General features: G+C 42.7%; 1 protein-coding gene across 1 annotated transcript in view; it reads right to left on the bottom strand.

Moving 5' to 3' along the window:
* LOC110484570 (elongator complex protein 3-like) overlaps window positions 1–23,674 on the bottom strand; it is a 30,336-nt gene extending 6,662 nt beyond the window's left edge. Inside the window, exons 1-4 of the mRNA XM_077781774.1 lie at window positions 23,560–23,674; window positions 20,171–20,270; window positions 13,850–13,988; window positions 3,965–4,035 (exon numbers count right to left, since the gene is read on the bottom strand). Of these exons, the coding sequence (XP_077637900.1) occupies window positions 3,965–4,035; window positions 13,850–13,988; window positions 20,171–20,270; window positions 23,560–23,587 (338 nt within the window). The 5' untranslated portion in view covers window positions 23,588–23,674. The remainder of the gene's footprint in view (window positions 1–3,964; window positions 4,036–13,849; window positions 13,989–20,170; window positions 20,271–23,559) is intronic.
* Window positions 23,675–26,878: the final 3,204 nt, after the last annotated feature.

Below are 26,878 nucleotides of genomic sequence, written 5' to 3'. Positions count from 1 at the left end.
ATTTGCTTTAATTGTAACTCACTTTAATTTTAATTCCCATTAATTTTAATTTTAATTGACTTTAATTTAAATTTATTTTAATTTTAAGTCATTACAATTTATATATAAATTCATTTTAATAAATTTAAATTCATTTGAATTCATTTTAATTTTAACTCATTTTAATTTTAATTATAATTCATTATAATTTTAATTTGTTTTAATTTTAATTTTAATTCACATTAATTTAAATTCCTTTTAACTTGAAGTCATCATAATTCAATTTAAACTCATTTTAATTTCAATTCATTTTAATTTTAATTCATTATAATTTAATTTTAATTCGCTTTAATTTTAATTTTAATTTGCTTTAATTTAAATTCATTTTAATTTGAAGTCATTATAATTTAATTTCAATTCATTTTAATTTTAATTCTTTATAATTTAATTTAAAGTAATTTTAATTTAAAATTGTTTTTATTTAAATTCGTTTTAGTTTAGTCATTTTAATTTTAGTGTTAAATCATTTTTATTTTAATTTTAATTAAAATAAATTTTCATTTAAATTCATGTTAATTTAACTTTCGTTCATTTTAGTTTTAATTAATTTTAATTTAAATTCATTTGAATGTAATTTAAACTTATTTTAATTGAATTTAAATAACTTTAATTTTAATTCATTTTAATCTAAATTTTAATTAATTTTAATTAATTTTAATACATTTTTTTGAAATTTTAATTATAGTTTAATTTTAAATCATTTTAATTTTTATTTTAATTAATTTTTATTTAAATTTTAATTTATTTTTATTTTAATTTATTTTTATTTTAATTTTAATTCATTTTAATATAACTTTAAGCCATTTTAATTTTAAATTTCCTTCATTTCAATTTAGTTTAAATTTATTTCAATTAAAGTTCAATCATTTTAATTTAATTCATTTTTATTTAAATTTTAATTCATATTAATTTAAATTCATTTTAATTTAATTTTAATTCATTTTAATGAATTTAAAACCATCTCAGGCCTGAGATTTGCTGGAATCAAAATCCCAGAAAATGTGGAAAATTGGGATTTTTTTACAGAATTTTTTTCAGAATTTTATGGAATTTTAACATTTTAAAGGAAAATTGGAAATTTTTTTTCAGACTTTTTTTATTCAGATTTTTTATCAGAATTTTTTCAGAATTTTAGGGAATTTTAACATTTTAAAGGAAAATTGGAATTTTTTTCAGATTTTTTTTCAGATTTTTTTTCAGATATTTTATTCAGAATTTTTTTCAGAACTTTAGTAGATTTTAACATTTTGATGGAAAATCGGGATTTTTTCAGAATTTGTTCAAATTTTTTTTATTCAGAGTTTTTTCCAGAAATTCAGGGAATTTTAACATTTTAAAGGAAAATTGGGTTTTTTTCAGAATTTTTTCCAGAATTTTAGGAAATTTTAACATTTTAATGGAAAATCGGGATTTTTTTCAGAATTTTTTTTTTAGATTTTTTTATTCAGATTTTTTTTTTAGATTTTTTTAGTCAGATTTTTTTTTTAGATTTTTTAATTCAGATTTTTTTTCAGAATTTTTTCCAGAATTTTAGGCAATCTTAACATTTTAAAGGAAAATTGGGATTTTTTCAGAATTTTAGGGAATTTTAACATTTTGATGGACAATTGGGATTTTTTCAGAATTTTTTCAGAATTTTAGGGAATTTTAACATTTTGATAGAAAATTAGGATTTTTTTCAGATTTTTTATTCAGATTTTTTTTTTCAGAATTTTATTCCGATTTTTTTTCAGAAATTCAGGGAATTTTAACATTTTTACGATAAAAAATCTGTATTTTTTCCCTGAGTTTAGGGATGTGTTATTATTTAAAATTTTGGGATTTCACCCATCAATTTTTCCATAAATTTAGGAAATTTTAACATTTTGATGGTGAAAAAATCTGGGTTTATTTTTATATTTGTATTTTTTTTGTGATTTTAATGAATGGAATAAACTAATTTTTTGGAGATTTTAATGGAAGGAATAAATTGAATTTTTGGGGATTTTAAAGGAAGGAATAAATTGAATTATTTGGGATTTTAGTGAAAGGAATAAATTGAATTTTTTCGGGATTTTAGTGGAAGGAATAAATTGAATTTTTGGGGATTTTAGGGGAAGGAATAAATTCAATTTTTGGGGATTTTAATGGAAGGAATAAATTGAATTTTGGGGGATTTTAAAGGAAGGAATAAATTGAATTATTTGGGGATTATAGTGGAAGGAATAAATTGAATTTTTGGGGTTTTTAATGGAAGGTATAGATTAAATTATTTGGGGATTTTAGTGGAAGGAATAAATTAAATTTTTGGTGATTTTACAGGAAGGAATAAATTGAATTTTTGGGGATTTTGGAGGAAGGAATAAATTGAAATTTTGGGGATTTTAAAGGAAGGAATAAATTAAATTTTTGGTGATTTTAATGGAAGGAATAATTTGAATTTTTGGGGATTTTAATGGAAGGAATAAATTGAATTTTGGGGGATTTTAATGGAAGGAATAAATTGAATTTTTTGGGATTTTGGGGGAAGGAATAAATTGAATTTTGGGGGATTTTAAAGGAAGGAATAAATTGAATTTTTGGGGATTTTAGGGGAAGGAATAATTTGAATTTTTGGGGGATTTTAGGGGAAGGAATAATTTGAATTTTTGGGGGATTTTAAAGGAAGGAATAAATTGAATTTTTGGGGATTTTAGGGGAAGGAATAAATTGAATTTTTGGGGATTTTAATGGAAGGAATAAATTAAATTTTTGGTGATTTTAATGGAAGGAATAAATTGAATTTTTGGGGATTTTCATGGCAGGAATAAATTGAATTTTGGGGGATTTTAATGGAAGGATTAAATTGAATTTTTGAGGATTTTAAAGGAAGGAATAAATTGAATTTTTGGGGATTTTAGTGGAAGGAATTAATTGAATTTTTGGGGATTTTAATGGAAGGATTAAATTGAATTTTTGGGGATTTTAAAGGAAGGAATAAATTGAATTTTTGGGGATTTTGGAGGAAGGAATAAATTGAAATTTTGGGGATTTCAGTGGAAGGAATAAATTGAATTTTTGGGGATTTTAGTGGAAGGAATAAATTGAATTTTTGGGGGATTTTAATGGAAGGAATAATTTGAATTTTTGGGGATTTTAGGGGAAGGAATAAATTGAATTATTTGGGGATTTTAATGGAAGGAATAAATTGAATTTTTGGGGATTTTAGTGAAAGGAATAAATTGAATTTTTGGGGATTTTCATGGAAGGAATAAATTGAATTTTTGGGGATTTTCATGGAAGGAATAATTTGAATTTTTGGGGATTTTAAAGGAAGGAATAATTTGAATTTTTGGGGATTTTAATGGAAGGATTAAATTGAATTTTTGGGGATTTTAAAAGAAGGGATAAATTGAAATATTTGGGGTATTTAATGGAAGGAATAAATTGAATTTTTGGGGATTTTAGTGAAAGGAATAAATTGAATTTTTGGGGATTTTAATGGAAGGAATAAATTGATTTTTTGGGGATTTTAGTGAAAGGAATAAATTGAATTTTTTGGGATTATAATGAAAGGAATAAATTGAATTTTTGGGGGATTTTAAAGGAAGGAATAAATTAAATTTTTGGTGATTATAATGAAAGGAATAAATTGAATTTTTGGGGGATTTTAATGGAAGGAATAAATTGAATTTTTTGGGATTATAGGGAAAGGAATAAATTGAATTTTTGAGGATTTTAATGGAAGGAATAAATTGAATTATTTGGGGATTTTCGGGGAAGGAATAAATTGCATTTTTGGGGATTTTAAAGGACGGAATAAATTGAATTTTTGGGGATTTTAGTGGAAGGAATTAATTGAATATTTGGGGATTTTAGAGGAAGGAATAAATTGAATTTTTGGGGATTTTGGGGGAAGGAATAAACTGAATTTTGACCTAGAAAATGGAATTTAATCCCTACTCACACGCAGATGTTGCCGGTGAAGTTGATGTGGGGGCAGCGGTGGGGTTTGCACATCACGGCCACCACGGCCACCTGCCGGAAAACCGGGAATTGGCTCGGGAATTCCCAAAATTCCAGGGAAATTGGAGGAATTGGCTCGGGAATTCCCAAAATTCCAGGGAAATTGGTGGAATTACCTCAGGGAATTCCCAAAATTCCAGGGAAATTGGTGGAATTGGCTCGGGAATTCCCAAAATTCCAGGGAAATTGGTGGAATTACCTCAGGGAATTCCCAAAATTCCAGGGAAATTGGAGGAATTGGCTCGGGAATTCCCAAAATTCCAGGGAAATTGGTGGAATTAGCTCAGGGATTCCCAAAATTCCAGGGAAATTGGAGGAATTGGCTCGGGAATTCCCAAAATTCCAGGGAAATTGGTGGAATTGGCTCGGGAATTCCCAAAATTCCAGGGAAATTGGAGGAATTGGCTCCGGAATTCCCAAAATTCCAGGGAAATTGGTGGAATTGGCTCGGGAATTCCCAAAATTCCAGGGAAATTGGTGGAATTGGCTCGGGAATTCCCAAAATTCCAGGGAAATTGGAGGAATTAGATCAGGAATTCCCAAAATTCCAGGGAAATTGGAGGAATTGGCTCGGGAATTCCCAAAATTCCAGGGAAATTGGAGGAATTACCTCGGGAATTCCCAAAATTCCAGGGAAATTGATGGAATTAGATCAGGAATTCCCAAAATTCCAGGGAAATTGGTGGAATTACCTCAGGGATTCCCAAAATTCCAGGGAAATTGGTGGAATTGGCTCGGGAATTCCCAAAATTCCAGGGAAATTGGTGGAATTGGCTCGGGAATTCCCAAAATTCCAGGGAAATTGGTGGAATTAGCTCAGGGATTCCCAGGGAAATTGGGGTCAGATATGCAGATTTTGGTTATTTCAGTAAAAATTGGGGTCAGATATGCAAATTTAGATTATTTCAGTATTAATTGGGGTCAGATATGCAGATTTTGGTTATTTCAGTAAAAATTGGGGTGTGATATGCAAATTTAGATTATTTCAGTATTAATTGGGGTCAGATATGCAAATTTAGATTATTTCAGTATTAATTGGGGTCAGATATGCAGATTTTGGTTATTTCAGTATAAACTGGGGTCTGATATAAAAAATTAGGCCTGATTAAAAAAAAATTAGATGATTTCAGTATAATTTTGGCTCTGATATGCAAATTTAGATTATTTCAATATAAATTGGGGTCTGATATAAAGAATTCGGTCTGATATAAAAAATTGGGTGATTTCAGTATAAATTGGGGCCGGATATGCAGATTTAGATTATTTCAGTACAAATTGGGGTCTGATATAAAGAATTAGGTCTGATTTACCAAATTGGGTGATTTCAGCACAAACTTGGGGGATACTCAGACTGAGCTGACCCACAATAAACTGAATTAACCCGTCTGCTGCAGAGCCCCAGCGGGACCCACCACAATCCCCTCTCCCCTGGGGGCGTATTTTGGGGTGGAATGACCTCAAATCCCAAAAACCCCAAATCCCAAAAATGCCAAATCCCAAATCCCAAAAATCCCAAAAACCCCAAATCCCAAATCCCAAAAACCCCAAATCCCAAAAACCCCAAACCCCAAAAACCCCAAACCGCAAACCCCAAACCCCAAACCCCAAACCCCAAACCCCAAACTCCAAACCCCAAAAACCCCAAATCCCAAAAACCTCAAACCCCAAACCCCAAACCCCAAACCCCAAACCCCAAACCCCAAACCCAAAAACCCAAAACCCCAAAAACCCCAAAAACCCCAAACCCCAAACCCCAAAAACCCCAAACCCCAAACCCCAAAAACCCCAAAACCCCCAAACCCCAAACGCCAAACCCCAATCCCCAAACCCCAAAAACCCCAAACCCCAAACCCCAAAAACCCCAAATCCCAAACCCCAAACCCCAAATCCCAAACCCCAAAAACCCCAAACCCCAAACCCCAAACCCCAAAAACCCCAAACCCCAAACCCCAAAAACCCCAAACCCCCCAAACCCCAAACCCCAAACCCCAAACCCCAAAAACCCCAAACCCCAAAAACCCCAAACCCCAAACCCCAAATCCATACCCCAAAAACCCCAAAAACCCCAAACCCCAAACCCCAAACCCCAAACCCCAAACCCCAAACCCCAAAAACCCCAAACCCCAAACCCCAAACACCCCAAACCCCAAACCCCAAAAACCCCAAACCCCAAACCCCAAACACCAAAAACCCCAAACCCCAAAAACCCCAAACCCCAAAAACCCCAAAAACCCCAAACCCCAAACCCCAAACCCCAAAAACCCAAAACCCCAAAAACCCCAAACCCCAAACCCCAAACCCCAAAAACCCCAAAAACCCCAAATCCCAAACCCCAAACCCCAAACCCCAAAAACCCCAAACCCCAAACCCCAAACCCCAAACCCCAAACCCCAAAACCCCAAAACCCCAAACCCCAAAAACCCCAAACCCCAAACCCAAAACCCCAAAAACCCAAAACCCCAAAAACCCCAAACCCCAAAAACCCCAAACCCCAAACCCCAAACCCCAAAAACCCAAAACCCCAAAAACCCCAAACCCCAAACCCCAAACCCCAAACCCCAAAAACCCCAAACCCCCCAAACCCCAAACCCCAAACCCCAAAAACCCCAAACCCCAAATCCCAAAAACCCCAAAACCCCAAACCCCAAACCCCAAACCCCAAAAACCCCAAACCCCAAACCCCAAAACCCTACACCCCAAACCCCAAACCCCAAAAACTCCAAACCCCACACCCCAATAACCCCAAACCCCAAAAACCCCACACCCCAAACCCCAAATCCCAAAAACCCCAAATCCCAAACCCCAAACCCCAAACCCCAAAAACCCCAAACCCCCCAAACCCAAACCCCAAACCCCAAAAACCCCAAACCCCAAAAACCCCAAACCCCAAACCCCAAACCCCAAAAACCCCAAACCCCAAAAACCCCAAACCCCAAACCCCAAACCCCAAACCCCAAACCCCACACCCCAAATCCAAACCCCAAACCCCACACCCCAAACCCCAAACCCCAAACCCCAAAAACCCCAAACCCCAAACCCCAAATCCCAAACCCCAAAAACCCCAAACCCCAAACCCCAAACCCCAAACCCCAAAAACCCCAAACCCCAAATCCCAAAAACCCCAAAACCCCAAACCCCAAACCCCAAACCCCAAAAACCCCAAACCCCAAACCCCAAAACCCTACACCCCAAACCCCAAACCCCAAAAACTCCAAACCCCACACCCCAATAACCCCAAACCCCAAAAACCCCACACCCCAAACCCCAAATCCCAAAAACCCCAAATCCCAAACCCCAAACCCCAAACCCCAAAAACCCCAAACCCCCCAAACCCAAACCCCAAACCCCAAAAACCCCAAACCCCAAAAACCCCAAACCCCAAACCCCAAACCCCAAAAACCCCAAACCCCAAAAACCCCAAACCCCAAACCCCAAACCCCAAACCCCAAACCCCACACCGCAAAAACCCCAAACCCCAAACCCCCCAAACCCCAAATCCCAAACCCCAAAAACCCCAAAAACCCCAAACCCCAAACCCCAAAAACCCCAAACCCCAAACCCCAAAATTCCCAAATCCCAAACCCGAAACCCGAAACCCCAAACCCCAAACCCCAAACCCCAAACACCCCAAATCCCAAACCCCAAACCCCAAACCCCCAAACCCCAAACCCCAAAAACCCCAAACCCCAAACCCCAAACCCCAAACCCCAAAAACCCCAAAAACCCCAAACCCCAAAAACCCCAAACCCCAAAAACCCCAAACCCCAAACCCCAAAAACCCCAAACCCCAAAAACCCCAAACCCCAAACCCCAAACCCCAAAAACCCCAAACCCCAAATACAAAACCCCAAACCCCAAAAATCCCAAATTCCAAAAATCACAAACCCCAAATCTCAAATCTGAAAAATCCCAAATCCCAAACATCCCAAACCCGAAACCCCAAACCCCAAACACCCCAAACCCCAAAAACCCCAAACCCCAATCCCCAAACCCCAAACCCCAAACCCCCAAACCCCAAACCCCAAACCCCAAACCGCAAACCCCAAACCCCAAAAACCCCAAACCCCCCAAACCCCAAACCCCAAACCCCAAAAACCCCAAACCCCAAACCCCAAACCCCAAACCCCAAAAACCCCAAAACCCCCAAACCCCAAACGCCAAACCCCAATCCCCAAACCCCAAAAACCCCAAACCCCAAACCCCAAAAACCCCAAATCCCAAACCCCAAACCCCAAATCCCAAACCCCAAAAACCCCAAACCCCAAACCCCAAACCCCAAAAACCCCAAACCCCAAACCCCAAACCCCAAAAACCCCAAACCCCAAACCCCAAAAACCCCAAAACCCCCAAACCCCAAACGCCAAACCCCAATCCCCAAACCCCAAAAACCCCAAACCCCAAACCCCAAAAACCCCAAATCCCAAACCCCAAACCCCAAATCCCAAACCCCAAAAACCCCAAACCCCAAACCCCAAACCCCAAAAACCCCAAACCCCAAACCCCAAAAACCCCAAACCCCCCAAACCCCAAACCCCAAACCCCAAACCCCAAAAACCCCAAACCCCAAAAACCCCAAACCCCAAACCCCAAATCCATACCCCAAAAACCCCAAAAACCCCAAACCCCAAACCCCAAACCCCAAACCCCAAACCCCAAACCCCAAAAACCCCAAACCCCAAACCCCAAACACCCCAAACCCCAAACCCCAAAAACCCCAAACCCCAAACCCCAAACACCAAAAACCCCAAACCCCAAAAACCCCAAACCCCAAAAACCCCAAAAACCCCAAACCCCAAACCCCAAACCCCAAAAACCCAAAACCCCAAAAACCCCAAACCCCAAACCCCAAACCCCAAAAACCCCAAAAACCCCAAATCCCAAACCCCAAACCCCAAACCCCAAAAACCCCAAACCCCAAACCCCAAACCCCAAACCCCAAACCCCAAAACCCCAAAACCCCAAACCCCAAAAACCCCAAACCCCAAACCCAAAACCCCAAAAACCCAAAACCCCAAAAACCCCAAACCCCAAAAACCCCAAACCCCAAACCCCAAACCCCAAAAACCCAAAACCCCAAAAACCCCAAACCCCAAACCCCAAACCCCAAACCCCAAAAACCCCAAACCCCCCAACCCCAAACCCCAAACCCCAAAAACCCCAAACCCCAAATCCCAAAAACCCCAAAACCCCAAACCCCAAACCCCAAACCCCAAAAACCCCAAACCCCAAACCCCAAAACCCTACACCCCAAACCCCAAACCCCAAAAACTCCAAACCCCACACCCCAATAACCCCAAACCCCAAAAACCCCACACCCCAAACCCCAAATCCCAAAAACCCCAAATCCCAAACCCCAAACCCCAAACCCCAAAAACCCCAAACCCCCCAAACCCAAACCCCAAACCCCAAAAACCCCAAACCCCAAAAACCCCAAACCCCAAACCCCAAACCCCAAAAACCCCAAACCCCAAAAACCCCAAACCCCAAACCCCAAACCCCAAACCCCAAACCCCACACCCCAAATCCAAACCCCAAACCCCACACCCCAAACCCCAAACCCCAAACCCCAAAAACCCCAAACCCCAAACCCCAAATCCCAAACCCCAAAAACCCCAAACCCCAAACCCCAAACCCCAAACCCCAAAAACCCCAAACCCCAAATCCCAAAAACCCCAAAACCCCAAACCCCAAACCCCAAACCCCAAAAACCCCAAACCCCAAACCCCAAAACCCTACACCCCAAACCCCAAACCCCAAAAACTCCAAACCCCACACCCCAATAACCCCAAACCCCAAAAACCCCACACCCCAAACCCCAAATCCCAAAAACCCCAAATCCCAAACCCCAAACCCCAAACCCCAAAAACCCCAAACCCCCCAAACCCAAACCCCAAACCCCAAAAACCCCAAACCCCAAAAACCCCAAACCCCAAACCCCAAACCCCAAAAACCCCAAACCCCAAAAACCCCAAACCCCAAACCCCAAACCCCAAACCCCAAACCCCACACCGCAAAAACCCCAAACCCCAAACCCCCCAAACCCCAAATCCCAAACCCCAAAAACCCCAAAAACCCCAAACCCCAAACCCCAAAAACCCCAAACCCCAAACCCCAAAATTCCCAAATCCCAAACCCGAAACCCGAAACCCCAAACCCCAAACCCCAAACCCCAAACACCCCAAATCCCAAACCCCAAACCCCAAACCCCCAAACCCCAAACCCCAAAAACCCCAAACCCCAAACCCCAAACCCCAAACCCCAAAAACCCCAAAAACCCCAAACCCCAAAAACCCCAAACCCCAAAAACCCCAAACCCCAAACCCCAAAAACCCCAAACCCCAAAAACCCCAAACCCCAAACCCCAAACCCCAAAAACTCCAAACCCCAAACCCCAAACCCCAAACCCCAAAAACCCCAAACCCCAAATACAAAACCCCAAACCCCAAAAATCCCAAATTCCAAAAATCACAAACCCCAAATCTCAAATCTGAAAAATCCCAAATCCCAAACATCCCAAACCCGAAACCCCAAACCCCAAACACCCCAAACCCCAAAAACCCCAAACCCCAATCCCCAAACCCCAAACCCCAAACCCCCAAACCCCAAACCCCAAACCCCAAACCGCAAACCCCAAACCCCAAAAACCCCAAACCCCCCAAACCCCAAACCCCAAACCCCAAAAACCCCAAACCCCAAACCCCAAACCCCAAACCCCAAACCCCAAACCCCAAACCCCAAAAACCCCAAACCCCAAATCCCACACCCCAAACCCCAAACCCCAAACCCCAAAAACCCCAAACCCCAAACCCCAAAAACCCCAAACCCCAAAAACCCCAAACCCCACACCCCACACCCCACACCCCAAACCCCAAACCCCAAACCCCAAAAACCCCAAACCCCAAAAACCCCAAAAACCCCAAACCCCAAACCCCAAACCCCAAAAACCCCAAACCCCAAACCCCAAACACAAAACCCCAAACCCCAAAAATCCCAAATCCCAAAAATCACAAACCCCAAATCTCAAATCTGAAAAATCCCAAACCCCAAAAACCCCAAACCTCAAACCCCAAAAACCCCAAACCCCAAACCCCAAACCCCCCAAATCCCAAACCCCAAACCCCAAACCCCAAAAACCCCAAACCCCAAAAACCCCAAACCCCAAACCCCAAACCCCAAAAACCCCAAACCCCAAACCCCAAACCCCAAACCCCAAACACCCCAAACCCCAAACCCCACACCCCAAACCCCAAAAACCCCAAACCCCAAACCCCAAACCCCAAACCCCAAACCCCAAACCCCAAACCCCAAACCCCAAACCCCAAACCCCAAATCCCAAAAACCCCAAATCCCAAAAACCCCAAATCCCAAACCCCAAACCCCAAACCCCACACCGCAAAAACCCCAAACCCCAAAACCCCCAAACCCCAAATCCCAAACCCCAAACCCCAAAAACCCCAAACCCCAAACCCCAAAAACCCCAAACCCCAAATCCCAAACCCCAAAAACCCCCAACCCCAAACCCCAAAAACCCCAAAAACCCCAAACCCCAAACCCCCAACCCCCCAAACCCCAAAAACCCCCAACCCCAAACCCCAAACCCCAAAAACCCCAAACCCCAAAAACCCCAAAAACCCCAAACCCCAAAAACCCCAAACCCCAAACCCCAAACCCCAAAAACCCCAAAAACCCCAAAAACCCCAAAAACCCCAAACGCCAAACCCCAAAAACCCCAAACGCCAAACCCCAAAAACCCCAAACCCCAAATCCCAAACCCCAAAAACCCCAAACCCCAAACCCCAAAAACCCCAAACCCCAAAAACCCCAAACCCCAAACCCCAAACACAAAACCCCAAACCCCAAAAATCCCAAATCCCAAAAATCACAAACCCCAAATCTCAAATCTGAAAAATCCCAAACCCCAAAAACCCCAAACCTCAAACCCCAAAAACCCCAAACCCCAAACCCCAAACCCCCCAAATCCCAAACCCCAAACACCCCAAACCCCAAAAACCCCAAACCCCAAAAATCCCAAACCCCAAAAACCCCAAACCCCACACCCCACACCCCACACCCCAAACCCCAAACCCCAAACCCCAAATCCCAAACCCCAAACCCCAAACCCCAAAACCCCAAAAACCCCAAAAACCCCAAACCCCAAACTCCAAACCCCAAACCCCAAACCCCAAACCCCAAACCCCAAAAATCCCAAATCCCAAAAATCACAAACCCCAAATCTCAAATCTGAAAAATCCCAAACCCCAAACCCCAAATCCCAAACCCCAAAAACCCCAAACCCCAAAAACCCCAAACCCCAAAAACCCCAAACCCCAAACCCCAAAAACCCCAAACCCCAAAAACCCCAAACCCCAAACCCCAAAAACCCCAAACCCCAAACCCCAAAAACCCCAAACCCCAAACCCCAAAAACCCCAAACCCCAAACCCCAAACCCCAAACCCCAAACCCCAAAACCCCAAACCCCAAACCCCAAAACCCCAAACCCCAAATCCCAAACCCCAAAACCCCAAACCCCAAACCCCAAACCCCAAAAACCCCAAACCCCAAACCCCAAAAACCCCAAACCCCAAACCCCAAACCCCAAACCCCAAAAACCCCAAATCCCAAAAACCCCAAATCCCAAACCCCAAACCCCAAACCCCACACCGCAAAAACCCCAAACCCCAAAACCCCCAAACCCCAAATCCCAAACCCCAAACCCCAAACCCCAAAAATCCCAAATCCCAAACCCCAAAAACCCCAAACCCCAAACCCCAAAAACCCCAAACCCCAAAAACCCCAAACCCCAAACCCCAAAAACCCCAAACCCCAAACCCCAAAAACCCGAAATCCCAAAACCCCAAAAACCCCAAACCCCAAACCCCAAACCCCAAACCCCAAAAACCCCAAACCCCAAAAACCCCAAACCCCAAAAACCCCAAACCCCAAAAACCCCAAAAACCCCAAACCCCAAACCCCAAATCCCAAACCCCAAAAACCCCAAACCCCAAAAACCCCAAACCCCAAACCCCAAAAACCCCAAACCCCAAACCTCGAATCCCAAACCCCAAACCCCAAACCCCAAAAACCCCAAAAACCCCAAACCCCCAAACCCCAAACCCCAAACCTCGAATCCCAAACCCCAAACCCCAAAAAACCCAAACCCCAAAACCCCAAAAACCCCAAACCCCAAAAACCCCAAAACCCCCAAACCCCAAACCCCACACCCCAAACCCCAAACCCCAAAAACCCCAAACCCCCCAAACCCCAAAAACCCCAAACCCCAAACCCCAAAAACCCCAAAAACCCCAAACCCCAAAAACCCCAAACCCCAAAACCCAAACCCCAAAAACCCCAAACCCCAAAAACCCCAAACCCCAAACCCCAAACCCCAAACCCCAAAAACCCCAAACCCCAAACCCCAAACCCCAAACCCCAAAAACCCCAAACCCCAAACCCCAAACCCCAAACCCCAAAAACCCCAAACCCCAAACCCCAAACCCCAAACCCCAAATCCCAAACCCCAAACCCCAAACCCCAAAAACCACAAACCCCAAAAACCCCAAACCCCAAACCCCAAACCCCAAAAACCACAAACCCCAAAAACCCCAAACCCCAAACCCCAAACCCCAAAAACCCCAAAAACCCCAAACCCCAAACCCCAAACCCCAAAAACCCCAAAAACCCCAAACCCCAAACCCCAAACCCCACACCCCACACCCCACACCCCAAGGCCTTTTCCCTGGTCTCCCCCTCGACTTCCGCGTCTCCGTTTGCTGCGATTCCCGCGGGATTTTGGGGTGAAAATTGGGGAAAAAGGGATTTTCTGACCCCGCTGGCCGTGCGGACGGGCTTGGCCCTGAGGAGGGGCAGCAGCAGGTCCCGCTGCGCCGGCGGCACCGCGGCCAGCAGCTCCACCCGGCGCGGCTGCGAGCGCAGCCCCACGCGCGCCGCCGCCGCGCTGCGCAGCCTGCGGGGAGCAGACACGGGGAAAACGCAGAAATCAGCCCAAAAAACGTAATAAATGTTAGTAATAAATGTTAATAATAAAATGGGGGAGATTGTTGGGGAAATGGGGGGAAAAAAGTAACCGAAATTGGTGAAAAACATAAATCGGCACAAAAAACACCGGGGATTGGGAGGGGACGGGGTGGAAATAAAATGGGGGAGATTGTTGGGGAAATGGGGGGAAAAAACACATAAAATTGGGAAAACACGAACCAAAATTGGTGAAAAACAGAGAAATCGGCACAAAAAACAAAGGGAACTGGGAGGGGACAGGGATGGAAATAAAATGGGTGAGACAGTTGGGAAAATGGGGGAAAAAACACGTAAAATTGGGAAAAAGCTAACCAAAATTGGTGATAAACAGAAATCGGCACAAAAAACACCGGGGACTGGGAAGGGACAGGGTGGAAATAAAATGGGGGAGATTGTTGGGGAAAATGGGGGGAAAAAACACGTAAAATTGGGAAAAAGTTAACCAAAATCGGCACAAAAACAAAGGGAACTGGGAGGGGACGGGGGTGGAAATAAAATGGGGGAGATTGTTGGGGAAATGGGGGGAAAAACACGTAAAATTGGGAAAAAACTACACGAAATCGGTGAAAAACAGAAATCGGCACCAAAAACAAAGGGAACTGGGAGGGGACGGGGTGGAAATAAAATGGGGGAAAAAACGAACCAAAATTGGTGAAAAACAGAAATCGGCACAAAAACACAGGGAGAGTGAAGGGACGGGGGATGGAAATAAAATGGGTGAGACTGTTGGGGAAATGGGGGGAAAAACACGTAAAATTGGGAAAAAGTTAACCAAAATCGGCACAAAAACAAAGGGAACTGGGAGGGGACGGGGGTGGAAATAAAATGGGGGAGATTGTTGGGGAAATGGGGGGAAAAAAGTAACCAAAATTGGTGAAAAACAGAGAAATCGGCACAAAAACACAGGGAGAGTGAAGGGACGGGGCATGGAAATAAAATGGGTGAGATTGTTGGAAAAATTGGGAAAATAGGGAAAAAAACCACGTAAAATTGGTAAAAAACTAACCAAAATTGGTGAAAAACACGAATTGGCACAAAAAACACCGGGGATTGGGAGGGGACGGGGTGGAAATAAAATGGGGGAGATTGTTGGAAAAATGGGGGGAAAAACCACGTAAAATTGGGAAAAAACGAACCAAAATCAGTGAAAAACAGAGAAATTGGCACAAAAAACACCGGGGACTGGGAGGGGACGGGGTGGAAATAAAATGGGGGAAAAAAGTAACCGAAAACGGTGAAAAACAGAGAAATCGGCACAAAAACACAGGGAGAGTGAAGGGACGGGGGTGGAAATAAAATGGGGGAGACTGTTGGGGAAATGGGGGGAAAAACACGTAAAATTGGGAAAAAACTACACGAAATCGGTGAAAAACAGAAATCGGCACCAAAAACAAAGGGAACTGGGAGGGGACGGGGTGGAAATAAAATGGGGGAAAAAACGAACCAAAATTGGTGAAAAACAGAAATCGGCACAAAAACACAGGGAGAGTGAAGGGACGGGGGATGGAAATAAAATGGGTGAGATAGTTGGAAAAATTGGGAAAATAGGGAAAAAAACCACGTAAAATTGGTAAAAAACTAACCAAAATCGGTGAAAAACAGAAATCGGCACAAAAAACACCGGGGACTGGGAGGGGACGGGGTGGAAATAAAATGGGGGAGATTGTTGGGGAAATGGGGGAAAAAACACGTAAAATTGGGAAAAAGTTAACCAAAATCAGTGAAAAACAGAGAAATCAGCACAAAAAACACCGGGGATTGGGAGGGGACGGGAGTGGAAATAAAATGGGGGAGATAGTTGGGGAAATGGGGGAAAACCATGAAAAATTGGTAAAAAACTAACCAAATTCGGTGAAAAACAGAGAAATCGGCACAAAAACACCGGGGATTGGGAGGGGATGGGGTGGAAATAAAATGGGGGAGATTGTTGGGGAAATGGGGAAAAAACATGTAAAATTGGGAAAAAACTACACGAAATTGGTGAAAAACAGAGAAATTGGCACAAAAAACACCGGGGACTAGGAGGGGACGGGGTGGAAATAAAATGGGGGAGATTGTTGGGAAAATGGGGGGAAAAAAGTAACCGAAATTGGTGAAAAACACGAATCGGCACAAAAAACACCGGGGATTGGGAGGGGACGGGGTGGAAATAAAATGGGGGAAAAAAGTAACCGAAATTGGTGAAAAACAGAAATCGGCACAAAAAAACAAAGGGAACTGGGAGGGGATGGGGTGGAAATAAAATGGGGGAGATTGTTGGAAAAATGGGGGGAAAAAACACGTAAAATTGGGAAAAAGCTAACCGAAATCGGTGAAAAACAGAGAAATCAACACAAAACACAGGGAGAGTGAAGGGACGGGTGATGGAAATAAAATGGGGGAGATAGTTGAAAAAATGTGAAAAATAGGAAAAATCAGGAAAAAAAAACACGTAAAATTGGTAAAAAACTAACCAAAATCGGTGAAAAACAGAAATTGGCACAAAAAACAAAGGGAACTGGGAGGGGACGGGGGTGGAAATAAAATGGGGGAGATTGTTGGGGAAATGGGGGAAAAAACATGTAAAATTGGGAAAAAACTAACCAAAATTGGTGAAAAACAGAGAAATCGGCACAAAAACACAGGGAGGGCGAAGGGATAGGGGAATGAAAAAAAATGGGTGAGATAGTTGAAAAAATAGGAAAAATCAGGAAAAAAAACATGTAAAATTGCTAAAAAACTAAGCAAAATCGGTGAAAAACAGAAATTGGCACAAAAAACAAAGGGAACTGGGAGGGGACGGGGATGGAAATAAAATGGGGGAGATTGTTGGGAAAATGGGGGGAAAAACACGTAAAATTGGGAAAAAACTAACCAAAATCGGTGAAAAACAGAAATCGGCACAAAACACAGGGAGAGTGAAGGGACGGGGGATGGAAATAAAATGGGGGAGATAGTTGAAAAAATGGGGAAAATAGGAAAAATCAGGAAAAAAAAACATGTAAAATTGGTAAAAAACTAACCAAAATCGGTGAAAAACAGAAATCGGCACCAAAAACACCGGGAACAGGGAGGGGACGGGGAATGGAAATAAAATGGGTGAGATAGTTGAAAAAATGGGAAAAATCGGGAAAAAAAAACACGTAAAATTGGTAAAAAACTAACCAAAATCGGTGAAAAACACAAAAATTGGCACAGAAACACAGGGAGTGTGAAGGGACGGGGGAATTTAAAAATGTGTGGAATAGATGGGAAAAAAGGGAAAATAGGGAAAAAAACACATAAAATTGCTAAAAAACTAACCAAAATCTTAAAAAACAAACCAAAATCAGCAAAAAAAGCAGAGAAATCGGCACGGAAACACAGGGACTGGGAAGGGACGGGGGAATGGGAGAAATGGGTGAAATTGTGGAAAAAATGGGAAAAATCGTGGGAAAAATAATGAAAACAGGGAAAAAACGACATAAAATTGGTAAAAAAGCAACCAAAATCTTAAAAAAGCAACCAAAATCAGCAAAAAGCAGAGAAATCGGCACGGAAAACACAGGGATTTTGAAGGGACAGGGGAATGGAAAAAATGTGTGAAATTGTTGAAAAAATAGGAAAAATCGGGAAAAAATAGGAAAAATCGAGAAAAAAATAATGAAAATGGGAAGAAAACCACATAAAATTGGTAAAAAACTAACCAAAATCAGCAAAAAAGCAGAGAAATCGGCACAAAAAACACAGGGAGGGTGAAGGGACAGGGGAATGAAAAAAAATGTGTGAAATACTTGAAAAAATAGGAAAAATAGGGAAAAAATAGGAAAAATGGGGAAAAAAACACATAAAATCGTTAAAAACTAACCAAAATCAGTAAAAACCAACCAAAATCATAAAAAAACCCAGAATGATCAAAAATCAACCCAAATAATTAAAAAAAACCCAAAGCATCAAAAAATGCACAAAATCATAAAAAACAGCCAAAATCATAAAAAACAGCCAAAATCATTAAAAAAACCACAGTATCACCAAAAAAAACCTCCCCAAATCCCCAAAAAAACACCCAAGATCACAAAAAACCACCAAAAACACAAAAAAAAAACCCAAAACACCAAAAAAACCACAAAAAATTACCAACCCCGCCCAAATTACCAAAAAATACCCAAAATCACAAAATACCTCCCCGAATTACCAAAAAACACACAAAATCAGAAAAAAACCCCGAAATTGCCAAAAAACTTCCCCAAATCACCAAAAAACCTCCCCAAATCACCAAAAAGTCCCAAAATCACCAAAAAACACCCAAAATCATCAAAAAACCACACAAAATCATAAAAAAATAACCAAAATCAAAAACCACACAAAATCATGAGAAAAAACCACCCAAAATCATCAAAAAAACCACAAAAATCACCAAAAAACCTCCCCAGATTAAAAAAAAATCCCCAAATAAACAAAAACCGCCTGAAATCACCAAAAAAGCCCAAACTCACCAAAAAAACTCCCCATATCATAAAAAACCCTCCCCAAATCACAAAAAAAAACCAAAAATCACAAAAACATTTAAAATAATCAAAAAGCCACTCAAATCATCAAAAAACACCCAAAATGAACAAAAAACACGCAACATTACCAAAAAAACAACAAAAATCACAGAAAACCCCATTCACCATAAAACACCTGAAATCACACAAAACCCACCCAAAATTGACAAAAACCACCCAAAATCAACAAAAAAACACCAAAATTAGCAAAAAACATCCAAATTCACCAAAAAACCTCCCCAAATCACAAAAAAGCCACAACAATCACCAAAAAACCTCCACAAATCACCAAAAAACAATCCCAAATTTCCCAAAAACCCAGCAAAATCACAAAAAAGTCCCCAAAATCATAAAAAAATCAAATCACCAAAAACCACCCAAAATAAAGAAAAAAAAATCAACAAAAAAGTGACAAAATCATTAAAAACCACCCAAATCACCAAAAAACCTCCTCAAATCACTAAAAAACCACAAAATCACCAAAAAACCTCCAAAAATCATCAAAAAACCTCTCCAAATCACCAAAAAACACCCAAAATAACAAAAAAAAATCAGCAAAATTGACAAAATCATAAAAAAATCACCCAAATCACCAAAACAAAAATCACTCAAGTAACCTCCCCAAATCATCAAAAAACAGCAAAAATAATTAAAAAAACCCCAAAATCACCAAAACAACCACCCCAAATTACCAAAATCCCACCAAAATCACAAAAAAGTTCCAAAAATCATAAAAAATGAAATCACCAAAAACCACCCAAAATGAACAAAAAAATCAACAAAAAAGTGACAAAATCATTAGAAAATACCCAAATCTCAAGAAATCCCGCCCAAATCACCAAAAAAACCACAAAATCACCAAAAAAACACCCAAAACCACCCAAAGAAACACTCCAAATCATCAAAAAACCCCAAAATCACCAAAAAATTCCATGAATCATCCAAAAAACCCCCCAAATCACCAAAAAACCTCCCAAAATCATAAAAAAAGCCCAAATCACAAAAAAATACTCCCCAAACCACCAAAAAAACCACCGAAATCACAAAAAAGCCCCTAAAATCATCAAAAAAACTTCCAAAATCGTAAAAAATTCGAATCACCGAAAGCCATCCAAAATCACCAAAAAAAACCACCTAAAATCACCAAAATCCTCCCCAAATTACCAAAAAAACCACCGAAATCACAAAAAAGTCCCCAAAATCCTCAGAAAAAGTTCCAAAATCATAAAAAAATTCGAATCACCGAAAGCCACCCAAAATTAACAAAAAAAACCCCAAAATCACCATAAAACCACCTAAAATCACCAAAAACCTCCCCAAATTACCAAAAAAACCACTGAAATCACAAAAAAGTCCCAAAAATCCTCAAAAAAAGTTCCAAAATCATAAAAAAATTCGAATCACGGAAAACCACCCAAAATTAACAAAAAAATCACTCAAATCACCTCCCCAAATCACCAAAAAAAATCCAAAAAAACCCCAAAATCACAAAAAAAAACCCAACAAAATCATCACAAAAATCCAAAATCACCAAATTTGGGGATTTTGGTGGGTCGGGGTGAGAATTGGGGTGAAAAAGGGAAGAAACGGGAGCGGCGGCACCGACCTGTTCACGTCCACGTCCTTCCCCTGGCGCTGCGCGTCCAGCAGCTGCTGGATGATGTCAGCGATGGCCATGACCTTCAGCTCCGCCTGGCTGCGCTCCCCTGCGGAAAAAACGGGGTGAAAACACGTGAAAACGGGCAAAAATGGGCGAAAACGGCGAAAAACGGTGAAAAACAGCAAAAAAATGGGGAAAAATTGGAGATTTCCTGGCTGGTTTATGTCAGCGATGGCCATGACCTTCAGCTCCGCCTGGCTGCGCTCCCCTGCGGAAAAAACGGGGTGAAAACACGTGAAAACGGGCAAAAATGGGCAAAAATGGGAAAAAACGGGGAAAAACGGGGAAAAACGGCAAAAAAATGGGGAAAAACGGGGGAAAAATGGGGAAAAATCGGAGATTTCCCGGCTGGTTTATGTCAGCGATGGCCATGACCTTCAGCTCCGCCTGGCTGCGCTCCCCTGCGGAAAAAACGGGGTGAAAACACGTGAAAACGGGCAAAAATGGGCGAAAACGGCGAAAAACGGTGAAAAACAGCAAAAAAATGGGGAAAAAATGGGGAAAACGGGGAAAAAATGGGGAAAAATTGGAGATTTCCCGGCTGGTTTATGTCAGCGATGGCCATGACCTTCAGCTCCGCCTGGCTGCGCTCCCCTGCGGAAAAAACGGGGTGAAAACACGTGAAAACGGGCAAAAATGGGCAAAAATGGGAAAAACGGCGAAAAACAGCAAAAAAATGGGGAAAAACGGGGGAAAAACGGGGAAAAAATGGGGGAAAATGAGAGATTTCCCAGCTGGTTTATGTCAGCGATGGCCATGACCCTCAGCTCCGCCTGGCTGCGCTCCCCTGCGGAAAAAACGGGGTGAAAACACGTGAAAACGGGCAAAAATGGGCAAAAATGGGGGAAAACGGGGAAAGAATGGGGAAAATGAGAGATTTCCCGGCTGTTGTATGTCAGCGATGGCCATGACCTTCAGCTCCGCCTGGCTGCGCTCCCCTGCGGGAAAAACGGGGTGAAAACGGGTGAAAATGGGGAAAAATGGGGAAAAAATGGGAAAAAAACGGGGAAAGAATGGGGAAAATGGGGAAAGAATGGGGAAAAACGGGGAAAAAATGGGGAAAAAACGGGGAAAAATCAGATTTCCCGGCTGGATGATGTCAGTGATGGCCATGACCCTGAGCTCTGCCTGGCTGCGCTCCCCTGTGGCAAAAACGGGGTGAAAATGGGCAAAAATGGGCAAAAACAGGGAAAATGGGGAAAAATGGGGAAAAAATGGGGAAAAAATGGGGGAAAATGGGAAAAAAAAGGGAAAATCCCCCTGTTATAGGGAATAAATCCATCCGTTAAAGGGAATAAATCCATCCGTTATAGGGAATAAATCCCCCCCGTTATAGGGAATAAATCCATCCGTTATAGGGAATAAATCCCCCCCGTTATAGGGAATAAATCCATCCGTTATAGGGAATAAATCCCCCGTTATAGGGAATAAATCCATCCGTTATAGGGAATAAATCCATCCGTTATAGGGAATAAATCCATCCGTTATAGGGAATAAATCCCCCCGTTATAGGGAATAAATCCATCCGTTATAGGGAATAAATCCCCCGTTATAGGGAATAAATCCATCCGTTATAGGGAATAAATCCCCCGTTATAGGGAATAAATCCCCCCCGTTATAGGGAATAAATCCATCCGTTATAGGGAATAAATCCATCCGTTATAGGGAATAAATCCCCCCCGTTATAGGGAATAAATCCATCCGTTATAGGGAATAAATCCCCCCCGTTATAGGGAATAAATCCATCCGTTATAGGGAATAAATCCATCCGTTATAGGGAATAAATCCATCCGTTATAGGGAATAAATCCATCCGTTATAGGGAATAAATCCCCCCGTTATAGGGAATAAATCCCCCGTTATAGGGAATAAATCCATCCGTTATAGGGAATAAATCCATCCGTTATAGGGAATAAATCCCCCCGTTATAGGGAATAAATCCCCCGTTATAGGGAATAAATCCATCCGTTATAGGGAATAAATCCCCCCCGTTATAGGGAATAAATCCCCCGTTATAGGGAATAAATCCATCCGTTATAGGGAATAAATCCATCCGTTATAGGGAATAAATCCATCCGTTATAGGGAATAAATCCCCCCGTTATAGGGAATAAATCCCCCGTTATAGGGAATAAATCCATCCGTTATAGGGAATAAATCCCCCGTTATAGGGAATAAATCCATCCGTTATAGGGAATAAATCCATCCGTTATAGGGAATAAATCCCCCCGTTATAGGGAATAAATCCATCCGTTATAGGGAATAAATCCCCCCCGTTATAGGGAATAAATCCCCCGTTATAGGGAATAAATCCATCCGTTATAGGGAATAAATCCATCCGTTATAGGGAATAAATCCCCCCGTTTTAGAGCAGAAATGTTCCGTTTTTAGGCAATAAATCCCCCCGTTTTAGAGCAGAAATGTTCCGTTTTTAGGCAATAAATCCCCCCGTTTTAGGGCAGAAATGTTCCGTTTTTAGGCAATAAATCCCCCCGTTATAGGGAATAAATCCCCCCGTTTTAGGGCAGAAATGTTCCGTTTTTAGGCAATAAATCCCCCCGTTTTAGGCAATAAATCCCCCCGTTTTAGGGCAGAAATGTTCCGTTTTTAGGCAATAAATCCCCCCGTTTTAGAGCAGAAATGTTCCGTTTTAGGCAATAAATCCCCCCGTTTTAGGCAATAAATTCCCCCGTTTTAGAGCAGAAATGTTCCGTTTTTAGGCAATAAATCCCCCCGTTTTAGAGCAGAAATGTTCCGTTTTTAGGCAATAAATCCCCCCGTTTTAGGGCAGAAATGTTCCGTTCTTAGGCAATAAATCCCCCCGTTTTAGGGCAGAAATGTTCCGTTTTTAGGCAATAAATCCCCCCGTTTTAGGGCAGAAATGTTCCGTTTTTAGGCAATAAATCCCCCCGTTTTAGGCAATAAATCCCCCCGTTTTAGGGCAGAAATGTTCCGTTTTTAGGCAATAAATCCCCCCGTTTTAGGCAATAAATCCCCCCGTTTTAGGGCAGAAATGTTCCGTTTTTAGGCAATAAATCCCCCCGTTTTAGGCAATAAATCCCCCCGTTTTAGGCAATAAATCCCCCCGTTTTTAGGCAATAAATCCCCCCGTTTTAGGGCAGAAATGTTCCGTTTTTAGGCAATAAATCGCTCCTTTCCCCCCTCAGCACACTTTGAAGCCGCTTCTCCTCATCCCGTCCCGGTTCCCCCCGAGCCTCCTTTCCTCCAGGCCGAGCCCCCGCCGCTCCCACCGCCGCCGGTGCCCGGCTCCATCCCCTGCCCCGGACCCGCTGCTGCCGCTCAGGTCTCGTTATTTATTCTTATTTTTATTTTTTACCTTCTCCCTTTTTCCTTTTCTGCTTCATCCCGGCGGATCCCGCGGCCTAGGCCGCCGCGCTGCCGTAAAGCAGCGCCGGCCCGCGCCGTCGCGAAATGCCGTAAAGCGTCGTGCTGCACAAGGGGAGCGGTTGCCATAGCAACCAGCAGGGGGCGCCGGGAGCGCGCCGGGAGCGCGGCCGGTTTTGGGGGGAAATCCCGGGATTTGGGGGAAAATACCGGGATTTGGGGGAAAATCCCGGGATTTGGGGGGAAAATCCCGGGATTTGGGGGGAAATCCCGGGATTTGGGGGGAAATCCCGGGTTTTCAGGGAAAATCCCGGGTTTTGGGGGAAATCTCGGGTTTTGGGGGAAATCCCGGGTTTTGGGGGAAATCTCGGGTTTTGGGGGAAATCCCGGGTTTTGGGGGAAATCTCGGGTTTTGGGGGGAAAATCCCGGGATTTGGGGGGAAATCCCGGGATTTGGGGGAAAATCCCGGGATTTTGGGGGGAAATCCCGGGTTTTGGGGGGAAATCCCGGGTTTTGGGGGGAAATCCCGGGTTTTCAGGGAAAATCCCGGGTTTTGGGGGGAAATCCCGGGTTTTCAGGGAAAATCCCGGGTTTTGGGGGAAATCTCGGGTTTTGGGGGGAAATCCCGGGATTTGGGGGGAAATCCCGGGTTTTGGGGGAAAATCCCGGGATTTGGGGGAAAATCCCGGGATTTGGGGAAAATCCCGGGTTTTGGGGGAAATCCCGGGTTTTGGGGGGAAATCCCGGGATTTGGGGGAAAATCCCGGGATTTGGGGGGAAATCCCGGGTTTTGGGGGGAAATCCCGGGTTTTGGGGGGAAATCCCGGGTTTTGGGGGGAAATCCCGGGATTTGGGGGGAAATCCCGGGTTTTGGGGGAAAATCCCGGGTTTTGGGGGGAAATCCCGGGATTTGGGGGAAATCCCGGGTTTTGGGGGGAAATCCCGGGTTTTGGGGGGAAATCCCGGGATTTGGGGGGAAATCCCGGGATTTGGGGAAAATACCGGGTTTTGGGGGGAAATCCCGGGTTTTGGGGGGAAATCCCGGGATTTGGGGGAAAATCCCGGGTTTTGGGGGAAAATCCCGGGTTTTGGGGGGAAATCCCGGGTTTTGGGGGAAAATCCCGGGTTTTGGGGGGAAATCCCGGGTTTTGGGGGGAAATCCCGGGATTTGGGGGAAAATCCCGGGATTTGGGGGGAAATCCCGGGTTTTGGGGGGAAATCCCGGGATTTGGGGGAAAATCCCGGGTTTTGGGGGGAAATCCCGGGTTTTGGGGGAAAATCCCGGGTTTTTTGGGGAAATCCCGGGATTTGGGGGGTTCTGGGGGGTCCCCTGGTTCCCCTGGTTGTGTTTGTGGAAAGTTGAGGGGGCGGGTGGATGCGGAGTCGCCTGGATCAGGGAATCAATCAGGGAATCAATCCAGGAATCAATCAAGGAATCAATCAGGGAATCAATCAGGGAATCAATCAGGGAACCAATCAAGGAATCAATCAGGGAATCAATCAAAGAATCAATCAAGGTATAAATCAAGGAATCAATCAGGGAATCAATCCAGGAATCAATCAAGGAATCAATCAGGGAATAAATCAAGGAATCAATCAGGGAATCAATCAGGGAATCAATCAATAAATCAATCAGGGAACCAATCAAGGAATCAATCAGGGAATCAATCAAAGAATCAATCAAGGTATAAATCAAGGAATCAATCAGGGAATCAATCAGGGAATAAATCAAGGAATCAATCAGGGAATTAATCCAGGAATCAATCAGGGAATCAATCAGGGAACCAATCAAGGAATCAATCAGGGAATCAATCAAAGAATCAATCAAGGTATAAATCAAGGAATCAATCAGGGAATCAATCCAGGAATCAATCAAGGAATCAATCAGGGAATCAATCAAAGAATCAATCAAGGTATAAATCAAGGAATCAATCAGGGAATCAATCAGGGAATTAATCCAGGAATCAATCAGGGAATCAATCAGGGAATCAATCAGGGAACCAATCAAGGAATCAATCAGGGAATCAATCAAGGAATCAATCAGGGAATCAATCAAAGAATCAATCAAGGTATAAATCAAGGAATCAATCAGGGAATCAATCAGGGAATCAATCCAGGAATCAATCAAGGAATCAATCAGGGAATCAATCAGGGAATCAATCAAGGAATCAATCAGGGAATTAATCCAGGAATCAATCAGGGAATCAATTAGGGAATCAATCAAGGAATCAATCAAGGAATCGATCAAGGAATCGATCCAGGAATCAACCAAGGAATCACTCAATAAATCAATCAAGGAATCAATCCAGGAATCAATCAGGGAATCAATCAAGGAATCAATCCAGGAATCAACCAAGGAATCAATCAGGGAATCAATCCAGGAATCAACCAAGGAATCAATCAGGGAATCGACCAAAGAATCAATCAGGGAATCAATCCAAAAAAGTTCTTAATTTGCAAGGAATTGATGCATCATGTATGAGATATATGAATACGCAACAGGCATTTAAGGATTTTAAGGTTATTCCTTTGTTCACAAGGGATGCTTTTCGTGACTTTGTGTCCGAGAGCATCCGGATATCCATAATTCTTTCCTTTTTGTCTTATAATTGTCCTAACTCTAAACCTTATTACTCTAATTGTGTTATTAGTTTTATAACCATTTTATTATTGTTAAACTTTTAAAATTCTAAAAACCAAGTTGATTGGCTTTTTTCACACCAGGGAGATGCTCCAGGACCTTCCTCATCTTTATTGGAGCTCCACATCCCTCCTGTCCCTGGACACAGCGTTCCCAGGGTGTAAAAACATCCTTGTAGCTGATCTTACAGCTGCAGATTGAAAAGGGACAAATTCTGAAGGTCCCAGTCTTGGGATTGTGCTGTTTCCCCGTTAAAATCCGTTTTTTCCTCGGGATCGCTTTCAAATTCCCAACTGTGCTGGGATCCGCCCTGAGGGGCTGAGGATCAGCGCGCCCTCAGCGCTGGGTGATAGCAAAACACCGACTCCAGGAGGAAAAAAACGACAAAAAACCGACAAATTCTGAAATTCCCAGTAGGGGTATCATCCTGTTTCCCCGTTAAAATCCATTTTTTTCCCGGGGACTCCTTCCTAAATTCCAGCCGGAGCTGGGATCCGCCCTGAGGGGCTGAGGATCAGCGCGCCCTCAGCACTCGGTGGTGGCAAAACACTGACTCCAGGAGGGAAAAAACCGACTAAAAAGGGACAAATTATGAACTTCTCAATAATGGGATCGTGCTATTTCCCCGTTAAAATCCAGGTTTTTTTCCCGGGGACTCCTTCCTAAATT

The sequence above is a fragment of the Lonchura striata genome, chromosome 3 (assembly GCF_046129695.1).
Source record: "Lonchura striata isolate bLonStr1 chromosome 3, bLonStr1.mat, whole genome shotgun sequence".
In the NCBI taxonomy this organism is placed as follows: Eukaryota; Metazoa; Chordata; class Aves; order Passeriformes; family Estrildidae; genus Lonchura; species Lonchura striata.
Note: the sequence above shows the minus strand (reverse complement) of the source record. Positions and strands in the feature narration are given on the sequence as shown.